We start from the raw sequence: 20,596 nt of genomic DNA, 5'->3' as shown, positions 1-20,596 counted from the left end.
AAGGGGTTTGTAAGCCTGCAGCAGGACAGGACATTTTGCTACATATATATGGTAAATATCTTCTAAATCGTGCAGGTTTAGGAGATATTTACAATACCTAGGTTTACAACCACTTTAAAGTGTTACTAAACTCACAACAGTAAAATCAGTTTGTATATGCAGTAAAGCATGCTTGTTATACTCCCTATGTTGTGGAAAACACCAGCACTCATCTGAGTGCAGTATAATAAAATGATTAATGACGAATTTATTAAGATAAAAAATTAAAATGTCACAGCCTGAAGGAGCACGCATGCTCCAAACGCGCGCCTGCTGGCCCTGTGCCCCACATCCAGTGAAGTCACAGCCAACAGGGAGACGATTGGCAGTTTGAGTCGGAGCCTTGGAAACCCCTGCACCGCCGGCTATTTGGATCAGGACTATACAGCGAGCCTCCCCTTGTGACTAGCCATTTTAACCCTTACCCTCTGAGTTAATTCTTATTTAAAATTTTTATCCTTATAAATTCATCATTAACCACTTCCCGACCGGCGCACGCCAATGTACGTCGGCAGAATGGCACGGCTGGGCAAATGGACTTACAGGTACATCTATTTGAATTCCCCGCCGTGACATTGCGTGTGCGCCAGCCGGGAGCACCCTAGTGGTTAACCCCTTCACTGCCAGTGTCATTTACACAGTAAGTGCATTTTTAATCGCACTGATCGCTGTATAAATGACACTGGTCCCAAAAATGTGTCAAAAATGTCCGACATGTCCGCCATAACGTCACAGTCACAATAAAAATTGCTGATCGCCGCCATTACTAGTAAATAAAAAATTATTAATAAAAATGCCATAAAACTATCCCCTATTTTGTAAACGCTATAACTTTTGCGCAAACCAATCAATAAACGCTTATTGCGATTTTTTTTTTTTTTTACCAAAAATATGTACAAGAATACGATCGGCCTAAACCGAGGAAAAAAAAATGTTTTTTTTATATATTTTTGCGGGATATTTATTATAGCAAAATGTAAAAAATAATTTTTTCAAAATTGTCGCTCTTATTTTGTTTATAGCGCAAAAAATAAAAATCGCAGAGGTGATCATATACCACCAAAAGAAAACTCTATTTGTGGGGAAAAGTTTGAGAGCCACGTCGCCCGACCGCACAATTGTCAGTTAAAACGACGCAGTGCTCTGGTCAGGAAGGGGGTAAAATATTCCGGGGCTGGAGCGGTTAATCATTTTAATATACTGCACTCAGATGAGCGCCACTGTTCTCCACATTATATATCTACAGAGCTGCTTCTTCTTCCACAGCTGGCTGCACCACTAGAGCGCTATATACATCTTTAACCCATCAAACTTGTTCCTAACCCATTCAAGCCTGAACTGAACTTTCCAGGGTCCAAGCTACACCCAACCAATGGATTTTATTATCATAATCACCTTTACCTATAGTTTTGTTTCCCACCCATCCGTCTCTCTCCAAGCGCCACAATACTCACCTCTCTTGTTATACTCCCTGTGGAACCTAAGAGGAAGGTGCATGTGATCAGCACTGTCCAGACAGAGGGTCAGGGGTCCTGCTTCTTCATCGGATAATTAGAGTAGAATAAAAACCTCCTCCTACAAGCTTAAACCAGACTGTATTGTGGGAGACCAGATAAGGTGAATGCAGGGTCCAGGGTTTAGTAACACTTTAAAATTTCATTGGTCTGTCATTGCACAAAAGAAACACATCCCTGTGGTTTTAGTGAACATAGCAATTACAATTATGTCTAATGGGCCTTGTCAAAACACCTGCCACTTTTATTTTTTTTATCCTCTTTTTATCTTTTTTTTCTTGTTTAATATTTTTTATTGACAAAAGAATGTAAACCTACAAAACCGTGAAATGTACAAAGAATGGGTTATCCATACTTTTTCAATGGATTGAGTATACAATTATACCATAGACCACAAAAGCAGAAAAACATAGAAAACTATCCTGCTGTTATTTCAGAGGTGAGTGAAAGAAGCAATAAGCCACCCGAAAAAATTTGCAATGTATTCAGGTAGATAGGGTGCAGAGCTAATATTCCATCAGATGAGGATAAGGTAAAAAATAAATTAAAAAAACATACTATGTAAACCCCATTTAGGCCCCTTTCACACTACCGCGACTTCAAAGTCATGCGATTTAGCTGCGATTTCAGGGTATGCCTGTGTAACTTGGACCAAAGTAGTGCAGTGACTACTTTGAAGTCAGTGCGACTCGAAGTTGCACAGATATGAATGGTACTCATTGGAAGTCATGAGACTTTGCAGTCCCAAGTCGCAGGACAAGTAGCACAAGTGTGAAAATGTGGCCTTATAAGCCACTAAGACTGTAGCAAAAGGAGGGAAAAAGAAGAGAGTAAAGAAAAAGAGGGCAAAGAAGGAAGAAAGAGAGGTCAGTACACACTATAAGGTTTTCCTCGATGTTTCACAGCAGGTCGAAACTGAGGATGGTACTAATTGTAAGAAAATTCTCAAATGACGAAAGCTTTTATTTTTCGTTGTTTATTGTTTCTGATTGTGTATGTGATTTTTCTTGTACGAAAACTGTACAAAAACCGTACACATTAAACACAAATTGTTAGTTTTGTTCACATACGAGAAAAAATTTGGAGTTTGTCCCTTCGGAAATTGTGTACACACTTTACAAAAATTGAACGATTGTGCCTGGTATGACATTTGTCTTAGAATTTTGTAACAAGTGTGTACCCAGTTTTAGTCTCCAAGATACAGAGTGACTGAGTACTCCCCTTTTTTTTTTCCAATGTTTTTTTTGCATCCTGAAAGTGTTAAAATATTCTCTATACACAAATGGATTATAAGGACATGACCCATAATTATAACTATATTGTAATTCACTTGCCTTATTTCTTGTTGTCATCGACCTGACTTGCTGGATAATTATCGTGAAGGAGCTTTTTTCATATGTACCCACAGTAGAGGCAAATAATGAGATGTGTGCTAAATTAATTGTTTGTGATTGATGATAATACCTATCCAAAGTCAACAGGGACTTGATGAAGGCAGCAAGGTATCATTTTGTATTCACATAATTGTCCACAGACAAATTAGTATCATTGATGAATTGCTGCATTGTATAATTCATGTGGCACAAGTGAAAAATGAAATATTCATCTCCTGTCCTATTTGGATACTTTGGATTTTGATGTGAAGTACATATTCATAGCCTGTATGATCAAACAAAGGTATGATAAGTTAACCTATCTTAAGTAATATATTTAACCACTTCAATACCAGACACTTTTACCCCCTTCCTGCCCAGGTCAATTTTCAGGTTTCAGCACTGTCGCACTTTGAAGGACAATTGTGCGGTCATGCAATGCTGTATCCAACAAAATTGTTATAATTTTTTGAGACAGATAGAGCTTTCTTTTGGTGGTATTTAATCACAACTGAGGTTTTTTTTTTTTTTTTGCTAAACCCATAAATAAAAAACTGAATATTTTTGAAAAAAAATTTTGGTATAAAATTTTGTAAATTAATAATTGTTCTCCTTCACTGATGTGCGCTGATGAGGCTGCACTGCACTAATATGTGACACTGATGCCGTATATTGATGAGCAACCTTTATGGGCACTGATGGATGGCACTGAGGAGGCACTCATGGGCATCACTGATGGGCACTGATGGACGGCACTGAGGAGGCACTCATGGGCATCACTGATGGGCACTGGTGGACATCACCGGTGGGCACTGGCAGGCATCACTGATGGGGCTGCACTGATTATTATTGCACTGATTATCAGTGCCGATCCCCTCTGTCAGGAAAGCTGCTTATCGGCTCTCCTCTACTCACGCGCTGTCAGTGTGAGTAGAGGAATGCCGGACTCTTTACTCTGATCTGAAATGCGGTGTTTCCGAACGACTCACCATGCTGCGCGCCCTCGGGGGGCGCGCATTAGCGGCATGTTGTGAAGAGTGTCCTATGACGTCCAGTCTCAACAAACCACCGCCCGGCCTTCATTTTGCTATAGCTCGGGTGGGATGTGGTTAATATGTTTGTGTGTACACTAGTATTAAATTAGAAAGCTAACGCCCCTACTTAAGGATCCTTAAAGCTGAACTCCAGGATAAGCAAATATTGTCTAGATACAAGAGGCATCTGTATTCTTCCTTAAATCTTGGTGTGCTTTGTGTATTTCTTTCTGATCTCTGCAGTAATCGAGTGTGAACTTTGCCCCTGTGCTGAAGCTTCTAGTAATAAAGACAATGAAGGGGTTAATATGGTGCACTCAGAGTTTAGCTATATACATACAATATAAAAGAAAATAATTATTTAAGAAATAAGTAAAAATCGGCAGAGTGCGAGACACTTGAGGGGAGTGGGGAGAGGGAAGCTTGGTGGTAATGTGGATTGTCACAGTTCAAGTCCAAGCATTAATCCATGTGAGGATATGAGGTGCTGAGAGCATAGAAGGCTGCCAGTCCAAAACAAGCTAGAAGAGGCTCTGGAACAAAGACAAAAAGGAGAGAGGACGGCGCCCTCCAAGTGCAGCGTGTGTAATACGATTTATTTATAACGGGTTAAAAACGCTCACATTTGAGCAGATAATAACCAGCATTGTAACAGTAGTGTCCGTTCATCCGCACGTTCCCGGGTGGTGGAGATGTCACGGGCCGATGGAGGGAGTCCTTTTGGGAGCTTCAATACGTAAAATACAACAACCCATATGCGTCCCACATAGTCTATTATGGGCGATACATAGACAACGTGGTCATTATTAGGGACGGCCCTGAAACCTCCATCTTACCATTTGTCCAACACTGTAATAACAATACTATGGGTTTATCTTTCACCTCGGTCACAGATGGCGAAAAACTAACCTTCTTAGATCTAGAACTGTTTCATCACGAGAACAAAATCTGTGCCCAGAACTACACTAAACCTAACTCAGGGAATTCATATCTGCATTTCAACAGTTGTCACAATCCTCGATGGGTGAAAAATATTCCAAAAAGTCAGTTCTGACGTTTAAAGCATAATTGTACGCGTCTACAAGATTACAAAACTCACAGCCAAATATTAAAAGTTACATTTATGGACAAGGGTTACCCGGATCATATTGTAGAAAATGCCTTCCAATATTATCTCCATGATTATCTACATGGATGATGAGCACTGATGTCACTGCTATTTTTACAAGGTAATTACCTGGGTTTGCTGAGGCATTTGGGGCATTTAAAGTGAATTGTGGCCATTAAGGAATATATTTATTGTTTTCGTACCCAGAGTTCAGCTGTAAGTTGGCAAAACACGGCTTGAATTTAGGCCAGTTCTTCTGATTCAGCCCAAACTCAAGCTATGGGTGGCTTTGCTTGACACAGTCCCGTAAGATTTGAAAATGAAGATCCTTATCATTGTGTTTGTGAATTGAGCCTATAGTGATTGATTTAATAATAAAATAGTAAAATATTACAAGAACAATATCACAATGTAGTATGTAAAAATAACATACTAATAATAATGTATTATATTCTTAAAATGAAGATTGAATCAGATATGTGTCTTTGTGTGTGTGTGTGAAGCTTCCTCGTTGTGTGTCTGAAGCAAATCTGCCCAACTGTGCTTCTGTTTCTAGCTTTTACTCCTAAAATCTGACCCCCACTTTATCTTTCAAAGGGCTGGTTTAAAGTTCCTCTGAGCATTATTGTCCTACTGAGACATAGCTTCCCTCCCACCTCTCATGCAAGGATGGGAGTTGTTCAGTTGTTCAATGTGTGAAACTATTTTAAGTATAGGATATAACTTCTTTAACATCTAAATCAAATACTACATAAACCGGTATGTATATTATATTCATTAAAAACCCAATTTTTTTATTAATATCCTAATCAAGAAATATTGTAGTATAAAGAACTTATAATCTTAACTAAAGCATAAACTTTTACATCTTAAAGCGGGGGTCCACCTATCTATCGTTTTTTTTTTTTTTTGAGTTCATTCACAAACTTTTCTTCTCAGCATTACATACTCACATATTGTGTGTAATATGTCCGCCTGTGTCAGATTTCGTCGGAAAGAATAACTTATATTATTCACTGCAGGCGGTTTCCATCTTCATTGTGGGCATTTGAAGCCCACAAGCATTTATTTCCTGGATGTGGTGAATGCTGTGCTCCCAGCATTCACCGCTCGTTCCCGCACATGCTCAGTGGCATCCTGGGAAGCCTGAGACTAGCTCCCAGGAGTCTGGGAGAGGCTAGAAACACGCCTACTCCCACGGGAGGAGAACCAGGAAGTGCAAAGAAGAATAGAAAAATAAAAGGTAATTACCGCGATTTAAATTTTTTTAAACGGCATGTCAGCATCTAGGCAAGGAAGAGAATACATACAGATATTGTTCAAAATTTGGGTGGAACCCTGCTTTAAGAAATGTGAATCCTTCCTTCTTTATCTGTGATGGGGGGGAGGTAAGAACTAATTATTACCATATGTACGCTCTCCAAAGAAATACTTATTAAGCTTATAACAATATGTATACTTTCACAAGTATAAAAATCTATATAATTTCAGTTTTTCCATAACTAAATGATATATATATCAATTATTCTGTAAAGATATAATCCATTCATTTGTTAATATTTGTTAATTGATGGATATTAGATATTCAATTAAAGAAACTTTCTAATATGGGTGTATTGTCATACAAAGTCAATGTTCTTTTAAAGTCTATCTCCAGCCAACATTTATTTTGTTTTGAATGGAGCAGAAAAGGGTTGAAACTTCTGTCTGGTTTTGATTGCCATCTATGACAATGTTGGGAAGAGCATCCTGCACTCCTAGATTTTCATTAATTTCTTTCATATTTTTTTTTATTTTATTTACCAACACATTAACGGATAATATTTTATGAAATTCAGACTGTAAAGTGATACGTGCATGAGATAGTGACGCTAAACGCAAATTTGTTTTTTACACCAGTCGTTCTAAAATACCAAGTATACTGCAGCACTGGCTTTGTTTTTGTTTTTTTTAGTCTCTTACCATTGCTCTACACTATGCATACTATAATTATTTCTGGTCACATGTTCTGCTCTATGCATTCTACAATTGCCCAAGTCTGCTGGTAGATGTGTAGTCTATATTAGGGGTGAACAGGAAAGGGTGGCTACGTTTACATACACAAGGGTGACATAGAGAATGAAAATAGTTACCCTAGAACAGCAAGTCTGGGAACAGCAAATAAAAGCTTGCATTTAATGGATGAAACAAAGAGAGACATGGAAGATACATTTTAGTTATATTTGACATGTTGCATTTATTTTATTTTATAAAAAATGCATCCAGAGATGATCACTCACATGTAATTGCCATATAGACGATTACATTCAAGTAGCCAGGATTAGCTGCAGGAACTGACAGCCTCCCATTGCTTTCAATGGGGCTGCCTCCCGCAGCTATTCGGCATCGGGTGCATTGACAATTGTCAATGCACCTTTGAAATAATGAGCGAATGATGGTTAATTTGCACAATTTGAATGTAGATTGAGTTTTGCTGCATAAATAGCAATGCATTTTTTTATAATTAGACTCCTAAGTGTTATAATAATCAGTGTTGCTCCTCTGTAGACACAGTACAGGGAGTGAATGTTGTCACCGTAGGACACGAAATGTGTTAATGCCAGGATAAAAGAAAAAAATAATGCAGCCATCACATTTAAGGACTGGTAAGCTGCAATATAGTACATTTTTGTTCTTGAGTTTAGATATACTTTAATAACAGAACCATCTTTTTAACTCTAGGGCTGATAATCATGAAATTGTGTAAAATGCATCTACAGCCAAAACGTTTTTTGTTTTGAACAGCGTAGGGAAGGGTTCGATTCCTTTCCAGATATGTGTTGCTGTCTGCGAGCTGAGAATCTCTATGTCCTGGTTTCCATTGTTGCCAGTGCAGAGACTGATGAGAGATCCAAACATTTTACTGTTGTTACTGGAACAAGAATTGTAGTCAAATCTTTTAGTTGGGACATCTGTTCTTTTTCTTTTTAGTCTAAATTGGCAAGTACTTAGTAGAGGTGCACCGAATGGAAATTATGGTGCGGAAACCGAAAATGCAGGAAAATGACAGTTTTTTTTTTTTAAATATATATTTTTATATATAATTTGTATTATATTCAACTTTTTAATATCATGAATTTAAATGAAATTGAATTGATTGGTGACACCTTTTTCTCTTATCAACAAAATGGCGATAACACAATTTTTGGCCGATATTTCAGTTCATCTCTATATTAGTAAAACCATAAAATAGAACCTACTTCTTTAGACTGAGTTGATACATGAGGCCAGTTTACTGCATAATGTAAGGTACAGATTACTGCCTTCAAGTAACAGAGTTTTCTAAATTTTATAGGTGTTGTTCGGCACTGCAGATGGCCAAGTTATAGTAATGGACTGCCATGGCAGAATGCTTGCTCATGTTCTCTTACATGAATCTGATGGGATAGTGAGCATGTCATGGAATTACCCAAGCTTCCTAGTGGAAGACAGCAGTGAAAGTGACACAGACTCTGATGACTACTCACCTCCACAAGGTAATTCATTTTCTTATATTTTTTTGTACTTTATTATACCATGCCCATCCATAGCATGACCATGCTAGGTTCACATTGGGTGGCTGCGATTTAATCAGAATTTCAGCGTGATTATGTAGTGCAGCTCTTTTTTATGCCTTTTTGATACTACTGTCAGCCAGCAGGGATGATTCATTGATTGTTAAGGAGCCTGCACCCACTGGCATCCTAACAACCATTGACTCATCTGTGCTTTCAGCTGGAGGCTTCACTGCTGACAGCAGAAGATAAACCAATGAGCCTGTCAGAACAAAAAAGGGGGTGGGAGGTGTGGAGGTCCCCCCACAATATATACCCGGCCCTTTTGGTCTGGTATAGATGTTAAGGCGAACCCCACGGCAAAACTAAAATCTAAAAAAAAACAATGTGAGGTCCCCCTCAAAAACTATGCCAGACCCGAGCATGCAGAGCAGTAGGCTAGGAAAGGGGGTGAGCGTTTCAACAGATAACCCCAAACCCCCCCCCCCCCAAACCATACCAGGCCACATGCCCTCAAAAAAATGCCCAAAAAAGTTCAATCTGAATAAAAACACAGTTTTTGACAAGTCCTCTGTTTTAGATCCAACGTCAATCATATTGTCCAGGGATGTAAATCCATGCCAGTCACGCAGGAGAAAAAAGCCCGTCATCACCTGACCGCACCAGCTGCTTGTCGCTGAATGACAGCTACACTTTCCCCCCCTCCTTAAAGTGGAATTCCACCCAAAAAACAAAATGCGCCAATAATTAATATGTCAAATTACCTTTAACTTTAATAATTTGCATTAACTGAATTGCTGGTTGTCTAGAGTAGAATAAGTTGTCTATGCTAGACATTTGACAATCTCCTGTTCTGTACAATGGTCTGCCTGTTGAGCTGAATGTGGCAGCTCACAGGCACGTCCGTAAACCGCTGTCGGATACCACACCCCCTGGGAAAGGGTCTGGTATGTATTCTGAGGGGGGACCTCAAACATTTTTTTTATTTTTGCCGTTGAGTCCTCCTTAAAATCCATGCCATATCCGAAGGGCCTGGTATATTGTGGTAGTACCCCTCATGCAATTTTTTTTTTTTTTTTTTTTTTACTGACAGCTCATTTGTTTACATTTTGCTGTCAGCCAGGAATCCCCCAGCTGACAACAATGATCAATCATTGGTTGTTAGGACACTGGCGTGTGCCGGCTCTTTAGCAACCAATGATTCATCCCTGCTGTCAGAGCAGGGATGTTTCGCTTGTGGTTAGGAAGCCGGAAGGTGTTGGTTCCTTTGCAACCAGCACAAATCACAAAAATGCACCAAAAAACGCTTGTACATGCGTTTTTTGTTCATCTCCATTTAAGTCTTTTTTCATCGCACCGAAGTAGCACAGGTACCTTCTCCAAAGTCACATTGCAGTTGCTTTGCATTGATGTGAACAGGCACCACTGAAATCAATGCAATTCCCATTCATGGGACAGATTCATTCATCTGAAATTGCACTAGTGTGAATCAGGCCTTATATATGACTACCATAAATACCTGAATCTGTGTTGAGCTCAGCGTTTTGATATTCCCAGTACAATAAGGCTAGTACTTCAAAAATAAGGGGCCAGACTCTGAGCTCTGGCTCTGTTGCATTATAGAGTGGTTTAAGACACCATTTTGAACATGTAATAAAGAATGGAGAGCAAAGTGATAATTTCATCAATCAGTATTTCCTTCTTTGCTTGCACTTCAAGTTAAAGTGGAAGTCCAGTCAAAAACGAAAGTTTTTCTATTAATTCTATGTAAAATATCTTTATCTTTGACGTTATTAATTTTCTGTATAGCTGATTACCAAGCTTAGAAAGTCTAATCAAAGCTAGACAATCGACTTCTTCCTGTTCTTCATTATTTTTTTTTTAACCACTTACGGGCCCGCCCGACGCAGTTTTACGTTGGTAATTTGAAGAGGAATATTGTTGTTATGGCAGCAGCTAGCTTGCATAACCCCGGCCTCCTCTACTTCAGCGGGCGGTTTGCTTTCAGCTAAAAGTGGTCTCTGCGGCGGATTCGCCGCAGGATCACTTTTATCGGCTCTGGTGCCCTCTGCCGCTTACTGGAGCCGTCGTTAGCAGCGGAGGCGATCAGATCCTTCTCCTGGCTTGACATGGAGACGAGGGAGGGGAAGATGACCCCCCCCTCCATATCGTTGCAGGGCGCAAGCGACGTCAAAACGTTACTTCTGCCATAGCTCTTAAAGGGCCTTTTTTTTTTTTTTTAAATTGCATTTTAGTGTAAATATGAGATCTGAGGTCTTTTTGATCCCTGATCTCATATTTAAGAGGTCCTTTCACGCTTTTTTTTCTATTACAAGGGATGTTTACATTTCTTGCAATAGGATTAAAAGTGACACCATTTTTTTTTTAAAGAACAGTATAAAAAAAGAAAATAAAAGGTAAAATAAGAAAAACTTTTTTTTTTTTTTTTAAACGCGCCCCGTCCCACTGAACTTGTGTGCAGAAGCGAACGCATGCGTAAGTAGCGCCTGCATATGAAAACTGTGTTCAAACCACACATGTGAGGTATCGCCGTGATCGGTAGAGCGAGAGCAATAATTCTAGCCCTGGACTTCCTCTGTAACTCAGAACATGCAACCTGTAGAATTTTTTAAACGTCTATGGAGATTTTTAAGGGTAAAAGTTTGTCGCCATTCCACGAGCGGGCGCAATTTTAAACCATGACATGTTGGGTATCAATTTACTTGGCGTAACATTATCTTTCACAATATGAAAAAAATTGGGCTACTTTACTGTTGTCCTATTTTTTAATTCAAAAAAGTGTATTTTTTCCAAAAAAAAGTGCGCTTGTAAGACCACTGCGCAAATACGGTGTGACAAAGTATTGCAACGACCACCATTTTATTCTCTAGGGTGTTAAGATAAAAATATATATCTATATAATGTTTGGGGGTTCGAAGTAATTTTCTAGCAAAAAAAAATAAAAAAAAAAATAACTTGTGTACAGCAAATCTCAGAAAGAGACATTAAGTGGTTAATTCAATAAAGTATTATTTTTTAAATTTGTATTTAACACTACCTTTTACCTTTTAACCAATGCAGCCCATCAGACACAGATCAGTTTGATCAGCTGCTTTACTGGCCATTAACGGCCAGTTAAACAAAGAGCAGAAACAGGAAGTGACGAAATCCTTGTCGCTTTCTGTTTTTGATGTCACACAGTGAAAGGGATAATATCTGTGACACTGTGTGCCCAGAGCTGGATGTCCGCAGTAGCATCTTACAGGGCTCTCCGATCACACGGGAGAGCCCAGTAAAGGCAGCGGGAGGGGGATGGGACCCCCTTCCACCACCTGTAAACGTAATCCAGCCTCTCGTTACTCGCTAACATTACTTTTTACTTTGAAGGGAATTGCCAGCCAAACAAAATGATATCTTGATCATCGCTGATATCACCCTTCCTGCACGTCAGTCAGGAAGTGGTTAAGTAGTTTGTTTTAATTGATCAACATGATAATAGATTTAATTTGATTATTAGGGTGTCTTAATTAATTTAGAGATTTAATTAGGTCCGACTAATTTTAGACTTAATGTTTTAGTTTATTCACTTAATTGTGGGTTAATTGATAGGTTAATCTAATTTAACTGCTCTGTTAGTGTATATGATGGTAAACTAATGGTTCTGTATTGATTCATTTAATTCATTCTTTTGTTTAAAGTGATTGTAAAGTCTGATTATTTTTTCTAGTAAAATAACAAACATTTTATACTCCCCTGCCCCGTGCAGTGATTTTGCACAGGGCAGCCCAGATCCTCCTCTTTTCGGGTCCCTGGCTGGGTCTCCTGGCCCCTCCCTTCCTATTGAGTGCCCTCACACCAAGCAGCTTGCTATAGGGCACCCGAGCCAAGCTGCAGCTCAGTGTATCCATTCAGACATGGAGCTGCCAGTCAGCCCCACCCTCTCTCTCTCCTGATTGGCTAACTGAGTTTGATTGACAGCAGCGGGCGCCAACGGTGTGTCTCAGCAAATCGGGATCGCGGGCTCCGGCGCTGTGATTGGCCGGAGTCGCGATGACGTTACTCCAGCTGGTAACAGCACACTGATGCAATGGCACGAACGTGCGCATGTGCCGATGACGTCGGCACATGCTGATACATGGGATATCTCCTAAACTGTGCAGGTTTAGGAGATATCCGGGGTAACCACAGGTAAGCCTCATTATAGGCTTACCTGTAGTCAAAAATGGGTCGTAAGGGTTTACAACCACTTTAACCGCTTGCCGACCAGTGCACGACAATATACGTTGGCACAATGACACGGCTGGGCAAATGGGCGTACCTGTACATCCCCTTTAAGACGGGGCACTGTGGGCGCGCACCAGCCGCTTACTCCGTGACCATGCCTGTGGACTCGATGTCTGCCGTTTCCCACGATCGTTTCACGGAGCAGCAGAACAGGGAGATGCCTATGTAAACAAGGCATTTCCCTGTTCTGCCTAGTGACATTATAGGGATCTACTGCTTCCTGTCATCGGGAGCAGTGATAGCTGTCATGTCAGTGGTAGCCCACACCCCCACAGTTAGGATCACTCCCTAGGATAGACTTAACCTTTGATCGCCCCCTAGTGTTAAACCCCTTCCCTTCCAGTGTCATTTATACAGTAATCGGTGCATTTTTATAGCACTGATCGCTGTATAAATGACAATGGTCCCAAAATAGTGTCAAAAGTGTCCGATGTGTCCGCTATAATGTCGCAGTCACAATAAAAATCGCAGATCGCCGCCATTGCTAGTAAAAAAAATGCCATAAACCTATCCCCTATTTTGTAGACACTATAACTTTTGCGCAAACCAATCAATATACGCTTATTGCGTTTTTTTTTTTTTTTACCAAAAATATGTAGAAGAATTTACATATTGGCCTAAACTGCGAAAGAAATTTGTTTTTTTTTATATATTTTTTGGGGATATTTATTATAGCAAAAAGTAAAAAATATTTTTTTTTTCCAAAATTGTCGCTCTATTTTTGTTTATAGTGTAAAAAATTAAAACCAAAGAGGTTATTAAATACCACCAAAAGAAAGCTCTATTTGTGGGAAAAAAAGGACATCAATTTTGTTTAGGTGCAATGTCGCACGCAATTGTCAGTTAACCCCTTCCTGCCGACCGTACACACATCTGCGTACTCGGCTTTTGGGGGTTATACCGGGATGATGCCCGCAGCTGCAGGCATCATCCCGGTACCGTTGTTTAGAGCGGGCGATCGGCTACCCGTATATAACAACCGATGCGGCTAAAAGCTGCTCGGCTGTTATACCGGAGGAGCGGGAGGGGACAACCCCCCTCCCGCCGCCTCCCTCCGCTCTTACCGGGCCTCCCGTGCGATCGGGAAGCCTGGTGTCCAATCGCCGGCTGAGGGGGCGGGCTGGAACGAAGCTGTGGGCGGCTTCGTTCCAGCCTTCTGAATGTAAACGCGGAAGCGACGTCATGACGTCCCTTCCCGTTTACTCGGCTGCCAATGGCGCCGAATTTAAAAAAATACACAGTATTCATAATCGCCGTTTTCGGCGATCTGAATACTGTGAAGTGCAAAGGAGGGATCGGGGGTCTTTTAGACCCCTGATCCCTCCATAAAGAGTACCTGTCACCACCTATTACTGTCACAAGGGATGTTTACATTCCTTGTGACAGCAATAAAAGTAAAAAAAAACAAAAAAAAGTTTTTTTTAAACGCAATTTACAAGTATAAAAAAAAAAAAAACAGAGTATTGGTAACTGTAAGCGCAAACACACAAGTCCATATATAACAGGAGATATAAAAGGCTGAGCAACTTAGTCCATAGGGGACAGGCTGGAAGTTCAAGGGTTAAGTGGTAACCGGTAATGTAATGGTTAAAGTAGGCTGGTAGGCTAGGCGGCTGCTGTTTCCTCAGAGAGCTGGCTCTGTGATGGATGAGAGAGGGGTAGAGAAGGAAGCGCCACCTGAATGTAGTATTAACAAATGATGTTTAATGACACCAGGTAAAAACACACTTACAGGATAAAAACATATAAAAGGCTCATCTGTATAGGTATGTGGTCCTCGGTGTTCCCTCTGATCCTATGGTGGTGATGCTGCAGGGATGCTGGGCTGCAGAAGATGGATTTCCAGCCGGGAGCTCCTTCTGTGGCCATCAGGAAGAGACTAGGGGCCGGCGTGGAGCGCACGTGAAGCGTGCATGACGTCACAGGTCGTCCGTCTGCTTCCGGGTTCAGTATCCAGGGGAGGGATCGTCCAGGGAGGAGTGGCACCGAGGACCACATACCTATACAGATGAGCCTTTTGTATGTTTTTATCCTGTAAGTGTGTTTTTACCTGGTGTCATTAAACATCATTTGTTAATACTACACTCAGGTGGCGCTTCCTTCTCTACCCCTCTCTCATAAAAAAAAATAAAATAATAAAAAAAAAAATTAAAAAATTTTTTTTAAGCGCCCCCGTCCCCACGAGCTCGCGCAGCGAAGAAAACGCATACGGAAGTCGCGCCCGCATATGTAAACGGTGTTCAAATCACACATGTGAGATATCACCGCGATCGTCAGAGCGAGAGCAATAATTCTAGCCCTAGACCTCCTCTGTAACTCTAACCTGGTAACCGTAAAAAAAATGTAAAGTGTCGCCTATGGAAATTCATAGGTACCGTAGTTTGTCGCCATTCCACGAGTGCGTGCAATTATAAAGGGTGACATGTTTGGTATCTATTTACTCGGCGTAACATCATCTTTCACATTTGATTGACATTTTAGCGTTAACATTTTTTTTTTTTTTAATTTAGTTATTTAGAACTTATTAATTTACTATAATATGTAGGATTGTTTATAGGTTAACTTATTGACCAGTAAGAAAGCTAAAAAATACAGTGCCTACAGTTGTGCTCATAAGTTTACATACCCTGGAAGAATTTATGATTTCTTGGCCATTTTTCAGAGAATATGAATAATAACACACAAACTTTTCTTTCACGCATGGTTAGTGTTTGGCTGAAGCCATTTATTATCAATCAACTGAGTTTACTCTTTTTAAATCGTAATCATAATATAAACTACCCGAATGACCCTGATCAAAAGTTTACATACCCCAGGTCTTAATACCGTGTATTGCCCCCTTTAACATCAATGACAGCTTGAAGTCTTTCGTGGTATTTGTGGATGAGGCTCTTTATCTTCTCAGATGGTAAAGCTGCCCATTCCTCTTGGCAAAAAGCCTCCAGTTCCTGTAAATTCTTGGGTTGTCTTGCATGAACTAAACATTTGAGATCTCCCCAGATTGGCTCAATGATATTGAGGTAAGGGGACTGAGAGGGCCACTCCAGAACCTTCACTTTATTCTGCTGTAGCCAATGACAGGTCGACTTGGCCTTGTATTTTGGATCATTGTCATGTTGGAAGATCCAAGTACGTCCCATGCGCAGCTTCCTGGCTGATGAATGCAAATGTTCCTCCAGTATTTTTTGATAACATACTGCATTCATCTTGCCATCAATTTTGACCAAATTTCCTGTGCCTTTGTAGCTCACACATCCACAAAACATCAGCGATCCACCTTTGTGTTTCACAGTAGGAATGGTGTACCTTTCATCATAGGCCTTGTTGGCTCCTCTCCAAATGAAGCGTTTATGGTTGTGGCCAAAAAGCTAAATTTCCCAAGGCATCTTTCAGGACAGCACCTGAGAGATAGTGACTCCGCCCACCGGACCATAGGAAACACCTTCTTCCTCCAGAACTTTAAAGGGAGACACCTCCCTACCATACCTCAGTTTTTGTGTTTCCTCCGGCCCAGAGGGAACATCTTTTGGGAGGGGAGTCAATGTCTCTCAGGTGCTCCTGGGAGACGGAGCTTCCTTCTCTTTTTCCTCCACATGAGACCCGCTGTCCTCCTGGCCTACCCAAGCAGCGGTAGCAATCAGGCTCCTCTTCCCCTCCTAGTGCTCGGTGAGAGCCGATGATCCGATGGGCCGTGCGGTCGTAGGAAGCGACGCTGCGCCGCCGCCATATTGGCCGGCGGCCACGCCAGAAATGACGGAGCGGGTCACTGGGTCATCGAAAACGTCATTTCCGGTGTGGGCGCAAGGGGGGAGGAGGGAGGACAGGAGCTGGTGCCTATTTCTGCTACCGGTCCGGTGCAGATGCACTATGGGAGTCCGGAAGCAGCATATCAAGCCACGAGTGGAAAGGTGCACACCAGACATGGAGGAGTCAGCATCTGCAGCGGTAGGGACAGGCACAGGCGCCAGCAAAGCTCAGGTAGGAGCAGCGGTTAAAGTCTGCCTTTCTTCCTTTACCTGGTGTTTGGTCTATTCCTTTTTTTCCTCTACCCCCTAGTGGCAAGGGGCCTGTCTGGGCACTAGAGGCTGACTGGTTTCTTCTTAGTGCACCTGTGGGTGATTCTTGTGAAGCTGAGACTGGGTCTCACTAAAAGGTCCCCTGGTTTTTTTTTCCCTTTTTGTTTTTTTCTCACAGGCTAAAAGCTCTGACCCAAAAAAGAGATGTCCTTCTCGCAGCGCCAAAATGGGAGAGAATTGGAAAAAAGCCCTGTGCAGTGCTTGCATCACTTCTTTAGTCGGGGAGGAATCGGCTTCGGTTGGTGATGACCTGGTTGCCTCTGTAAAGAAGGAACTATATGCCACGATTCGTGACTCTTTAGTTAATCCAGCTGCTAGTCAGCCATCCACTTCTGAGGCTTCCCAGGGTTCCCTTTCTATCCCGGTGGTGGAAGCTTTAGCTGAAGACCCTTCAACCAGGGAAGAGCAGTCCCCTGCTCCTTCCGTTAAAGATTCGGAAGAGGAGGGTGGGGAGGCTGAGGTGGCTGAGGTGGCCCCTTCTAAATTTAAGCTATCCCTAGAAGAGGTAGACGGGCTCCTTAAAGCTATTCATGTTACGCTTGGCTTAAGTGAGGAGCAGGAAGGAATTATCTCTTCATGACCGCATGTACGCAGGGTTAAACGAACCTAAGGGGCAAACCTTCCCGGTCCATTCCATCATTTCTGCCGCAATTGCTAAGGAATGGCAAAATCCAGAGAGAAAACCCTTTTTTCCCAGAGCCCACAAGAGGCGTTTTCCTTTTGAGGAGGACCCTGCTGCAGTGTGGAATAAGGTGCCCAGGTTGGATGCTGCATTTTCCCAGGTCTCAAGATCCACAGACCTGTCTTTTGAAGACATGGGGGTTCTGAAGGATCCAATGGACAAACGCATGGATCTTTTGCTCAAGAGATTGTGGCAATCAATCCTGAGCAATTTGAAGCCAACAATGGCCACAACATGTGTAGCCAGGAATCTGAAATACTGGGTGAACCAACTTAGATCACATATAGTGGCAGATTCTACCAAACAGGAGATCTTAGATTCCTTTCCTACCCTGATCAATGCAGTTGCTTATATTGCGGATGCTTCGGCTGAAGCAATCAAAATGTCAGCTAGGTCAGCAGCTTTGACTAATGCTGCAAGAAGAGCTTTATGGCTAAAAACCTGGCCAGGTGATACAGCTTCAAAGAGCAAGCTTTGTGGTATTCCTTTTTCAGGTGATCTTCTTTTTGGCCCTGATCTAGATAATATCCTAGATAGAACTGCCGATTTAAAAAGAAGTCCTTCCCAGTCAAAAAGAAAAAGCAGGCCCCAAAATGTCTTTTTCGACCTCAAAAAGCTCAAGAGCAGGACAGTAAGTTTCAGGGGAGGAGGTAAAATTGGTCCGCACAAAAAGAGAAAGGGTAAAGGCGAATTCTCTTCCGTCCTCCTTCAGAGGCCGAGAAATCGAAATGACTCGTCCATTCGGGTTGGCGGAAGATTACGAGAGTTTCTTCCGCAGTGGTCAGGGATAACTTTAAATCAGTTTATTCTGACCACTCTCTCGCAGGGCTATACTCTCGAGTTTTCCAGAAGCCCCCCAAGAAGGTTTCTGATAACAAATACCCCTCGAGATCCAATAAGGGCCCTGGCCATGAAGTCCTCTCTCAAGGAACTGATGCAGCAGGGTGTAGTAATCCCAGTGCCACCAAAAGAACGGCAGGAGGGGTTCTATTCTCCGGTCTTCCTGGTAAAAAAAAACCAACAGGAAGATTTCGATTAATTCTCAATCTAAAGCCGCTAAACGTAGCCATCAAATGCAAAAAGTTCAAGATGGACTCAATTTTCACTGTCAGAAATCTACTGACTCCAGGTTGCTTCATGGCGTCAGTGGATTTAAAAGATGCATACCTGCATATTCCAATCTCGTCCCAGTCCCAGAGGTATTTCAGGTTGGCGGTAAGGATGGAATGCAGAATTCAGCATCTACAATTCAGAGCCTTACCCTTCGGGCTATCATCCGCACCCCGAATTTTCACCAAGGTGATGGCAGAGGCCCTAGCTCCACTTCGTCTTCAAGGAATCGCAGTAATTCCTTATTTAGACGATCTGCTATTTTTCGCCCCCTCAAGAGAGGAATTGCAGAGCAATTTAGGCAGAGCATGCAGCCATCTGGAGTCTCTAGGATGGATTCTAAATCTCCAGAAATCTTCCCTGGACCCATCTCAGGAGTTTCGGTTTCTAGGGTATATAATAAATTCTGTAGATCAAAAGATCTTTCTTCCTTCAGAGCAGAAGGAAAAAATTTAGGATACAGTGTCTTTACTGCAGACCAACCAGCAGCTGACGGTAAGGCGGGTCATGTCAGCTCTAGGTGTTCTGACTTCGTCAATACCGGCTGTTCAGTGGGCAAGGCTACACTTCAGACATCTGCAGGCCTTTCTTCTGAGATCTTGGGATCACAATTTGGAATCCCTAGATTCAGAGGTAAAAATTCCAACTCAGGTGAAAAGGTCACTATGGTGGTGGTAGAGGCAGGATATCCTATCGGAAGGGTTAGTCTGGGCCTTTCCAATCGAAAAAAGACTGACAACCGATGCCAGTTCCTGGGGTTGGGGGGCCCACCTAGGAAAGGGTTTCACTCAGGGAAACTGGTCCAGGAAAGAGGCAACAAAGTCCTCAAACTGAAGAGAGCTCAAGGCGATCGACTTGGCTCTGAGGTCATTTGCTCAGGATCTTCAAGCTCAGCATGTTCAGATACTAACAGACAATGCCACGACCGAGGCTTATATAAACAGGCAGGGAGGTAAAAAGAGCAAATTGCTGCAGGTACTAGCCATGAACATTCTTCGGTGGGCCGAAGGATACTTGCTGTCTCTATCAGCAGTCCACCTAAAGGGGTCTCTGAACAGGGTGGCGGATTTCCTGAGCAGGAACCCCATTCAGGAAGCAGAATGGTCTCTAAACCCAGAAGTTTTCGCTATGATTGCCAGAAAATGGGGGCTGCCAGAGGTGGACCTGTTCGCCTCAAAGGAGAATGCCCTGGTTCCTCAATTCTTTTTCCCTAAACAATCACGACGGGTCACTAGGGACAGATCCTTTGGCGTTTCCATGGAAATTCCATCTTTGCTACGCTTTCCCCCCATTCCAGTTAATTCCGTTAATATTAAGGAAAATTCAGAGGGAAATGGTACCAGTCATCCTAATCACGCCCTTTTGGCCAAGAAGGGCCTGGTTTTCAACCGTTTTGAGAATGGCGGTCAAGCCTTCTTGGCATCTGCCCCTCAGGCACGATTTACTGTTACAAGGTCACGTAAGTCGTCCAGAGGTAGCCACTTTGGCACTCACAGCCTGGTATCTGAAGAGCAGCTCCTAAAAAGCAAGGGTTTTTCCAACCGGTTGATTTCAACACTGTTAACAAGTAGGAAAAAGGTGACTAGGGACATTTATTCCAAGGTCTGGAAGGTCTATAATACATGGTGTAATTCATCTGCCCAGGACCCAGGGAGTCTTGTTACCATTCTAGAAATTTTACAAGTTGGAGCTGACAAAGGGCTAGCAGTTAGTACCCTGAAGGTGCAGGTTGCTGCGCTAGCAGTGTTCTTGGAAAAATCTGTGGCCTCGAATCCGTTGGTAACCGGATTCTTTAGAGCTCTTACGAGATCCAGACCAGCGCCGCTTAAAGTTTTTCCTAAAT

At 42.0% G+C, this 20,596-nt stretch overlaps 1 protein-coding gene across 1 annotated transcript in view; it reads left to right on the top strand.

The window, feature by feature from the left end:
- TULP4 (TUB like protein 4) overlaps nt 1-20,596 on the top strand; it is a 276,431-nt gene that overhangs the window by 171,961 nt on the left and 83,874 nt on the right. Inside the window, exon 5 of the mRNA XM_073627891.1 lies at nt 8,403-8,583. Within this exon, the coding sequence (XP_073483992.1) occupies nt 8,403-8,583 (181 nt within the window). The remainder of the gene's footprint in view (nt 1-8,402; nt 8,584-20,596) is intronic.

Source organism: Aquarana catesbeiana, linkage group LG04 (assembly GCF_042186555.1).
Source record: "Aquarana catesbeiana isolate 2022-GZ linkage group LG04, ASM4218655v1, whole genome shotgun sequence".
NCBI classification, from domain to species: Eukaryota; Metazoa; Chordata; class Amphibia; order Anura; family Ranidae; genus Aquarana; species Aquarana catesbeiana.
Note: the sequence above shows the minus strand (reverse complement) of the source record. Positions and strands in the feature narration are given on the sequence as shown.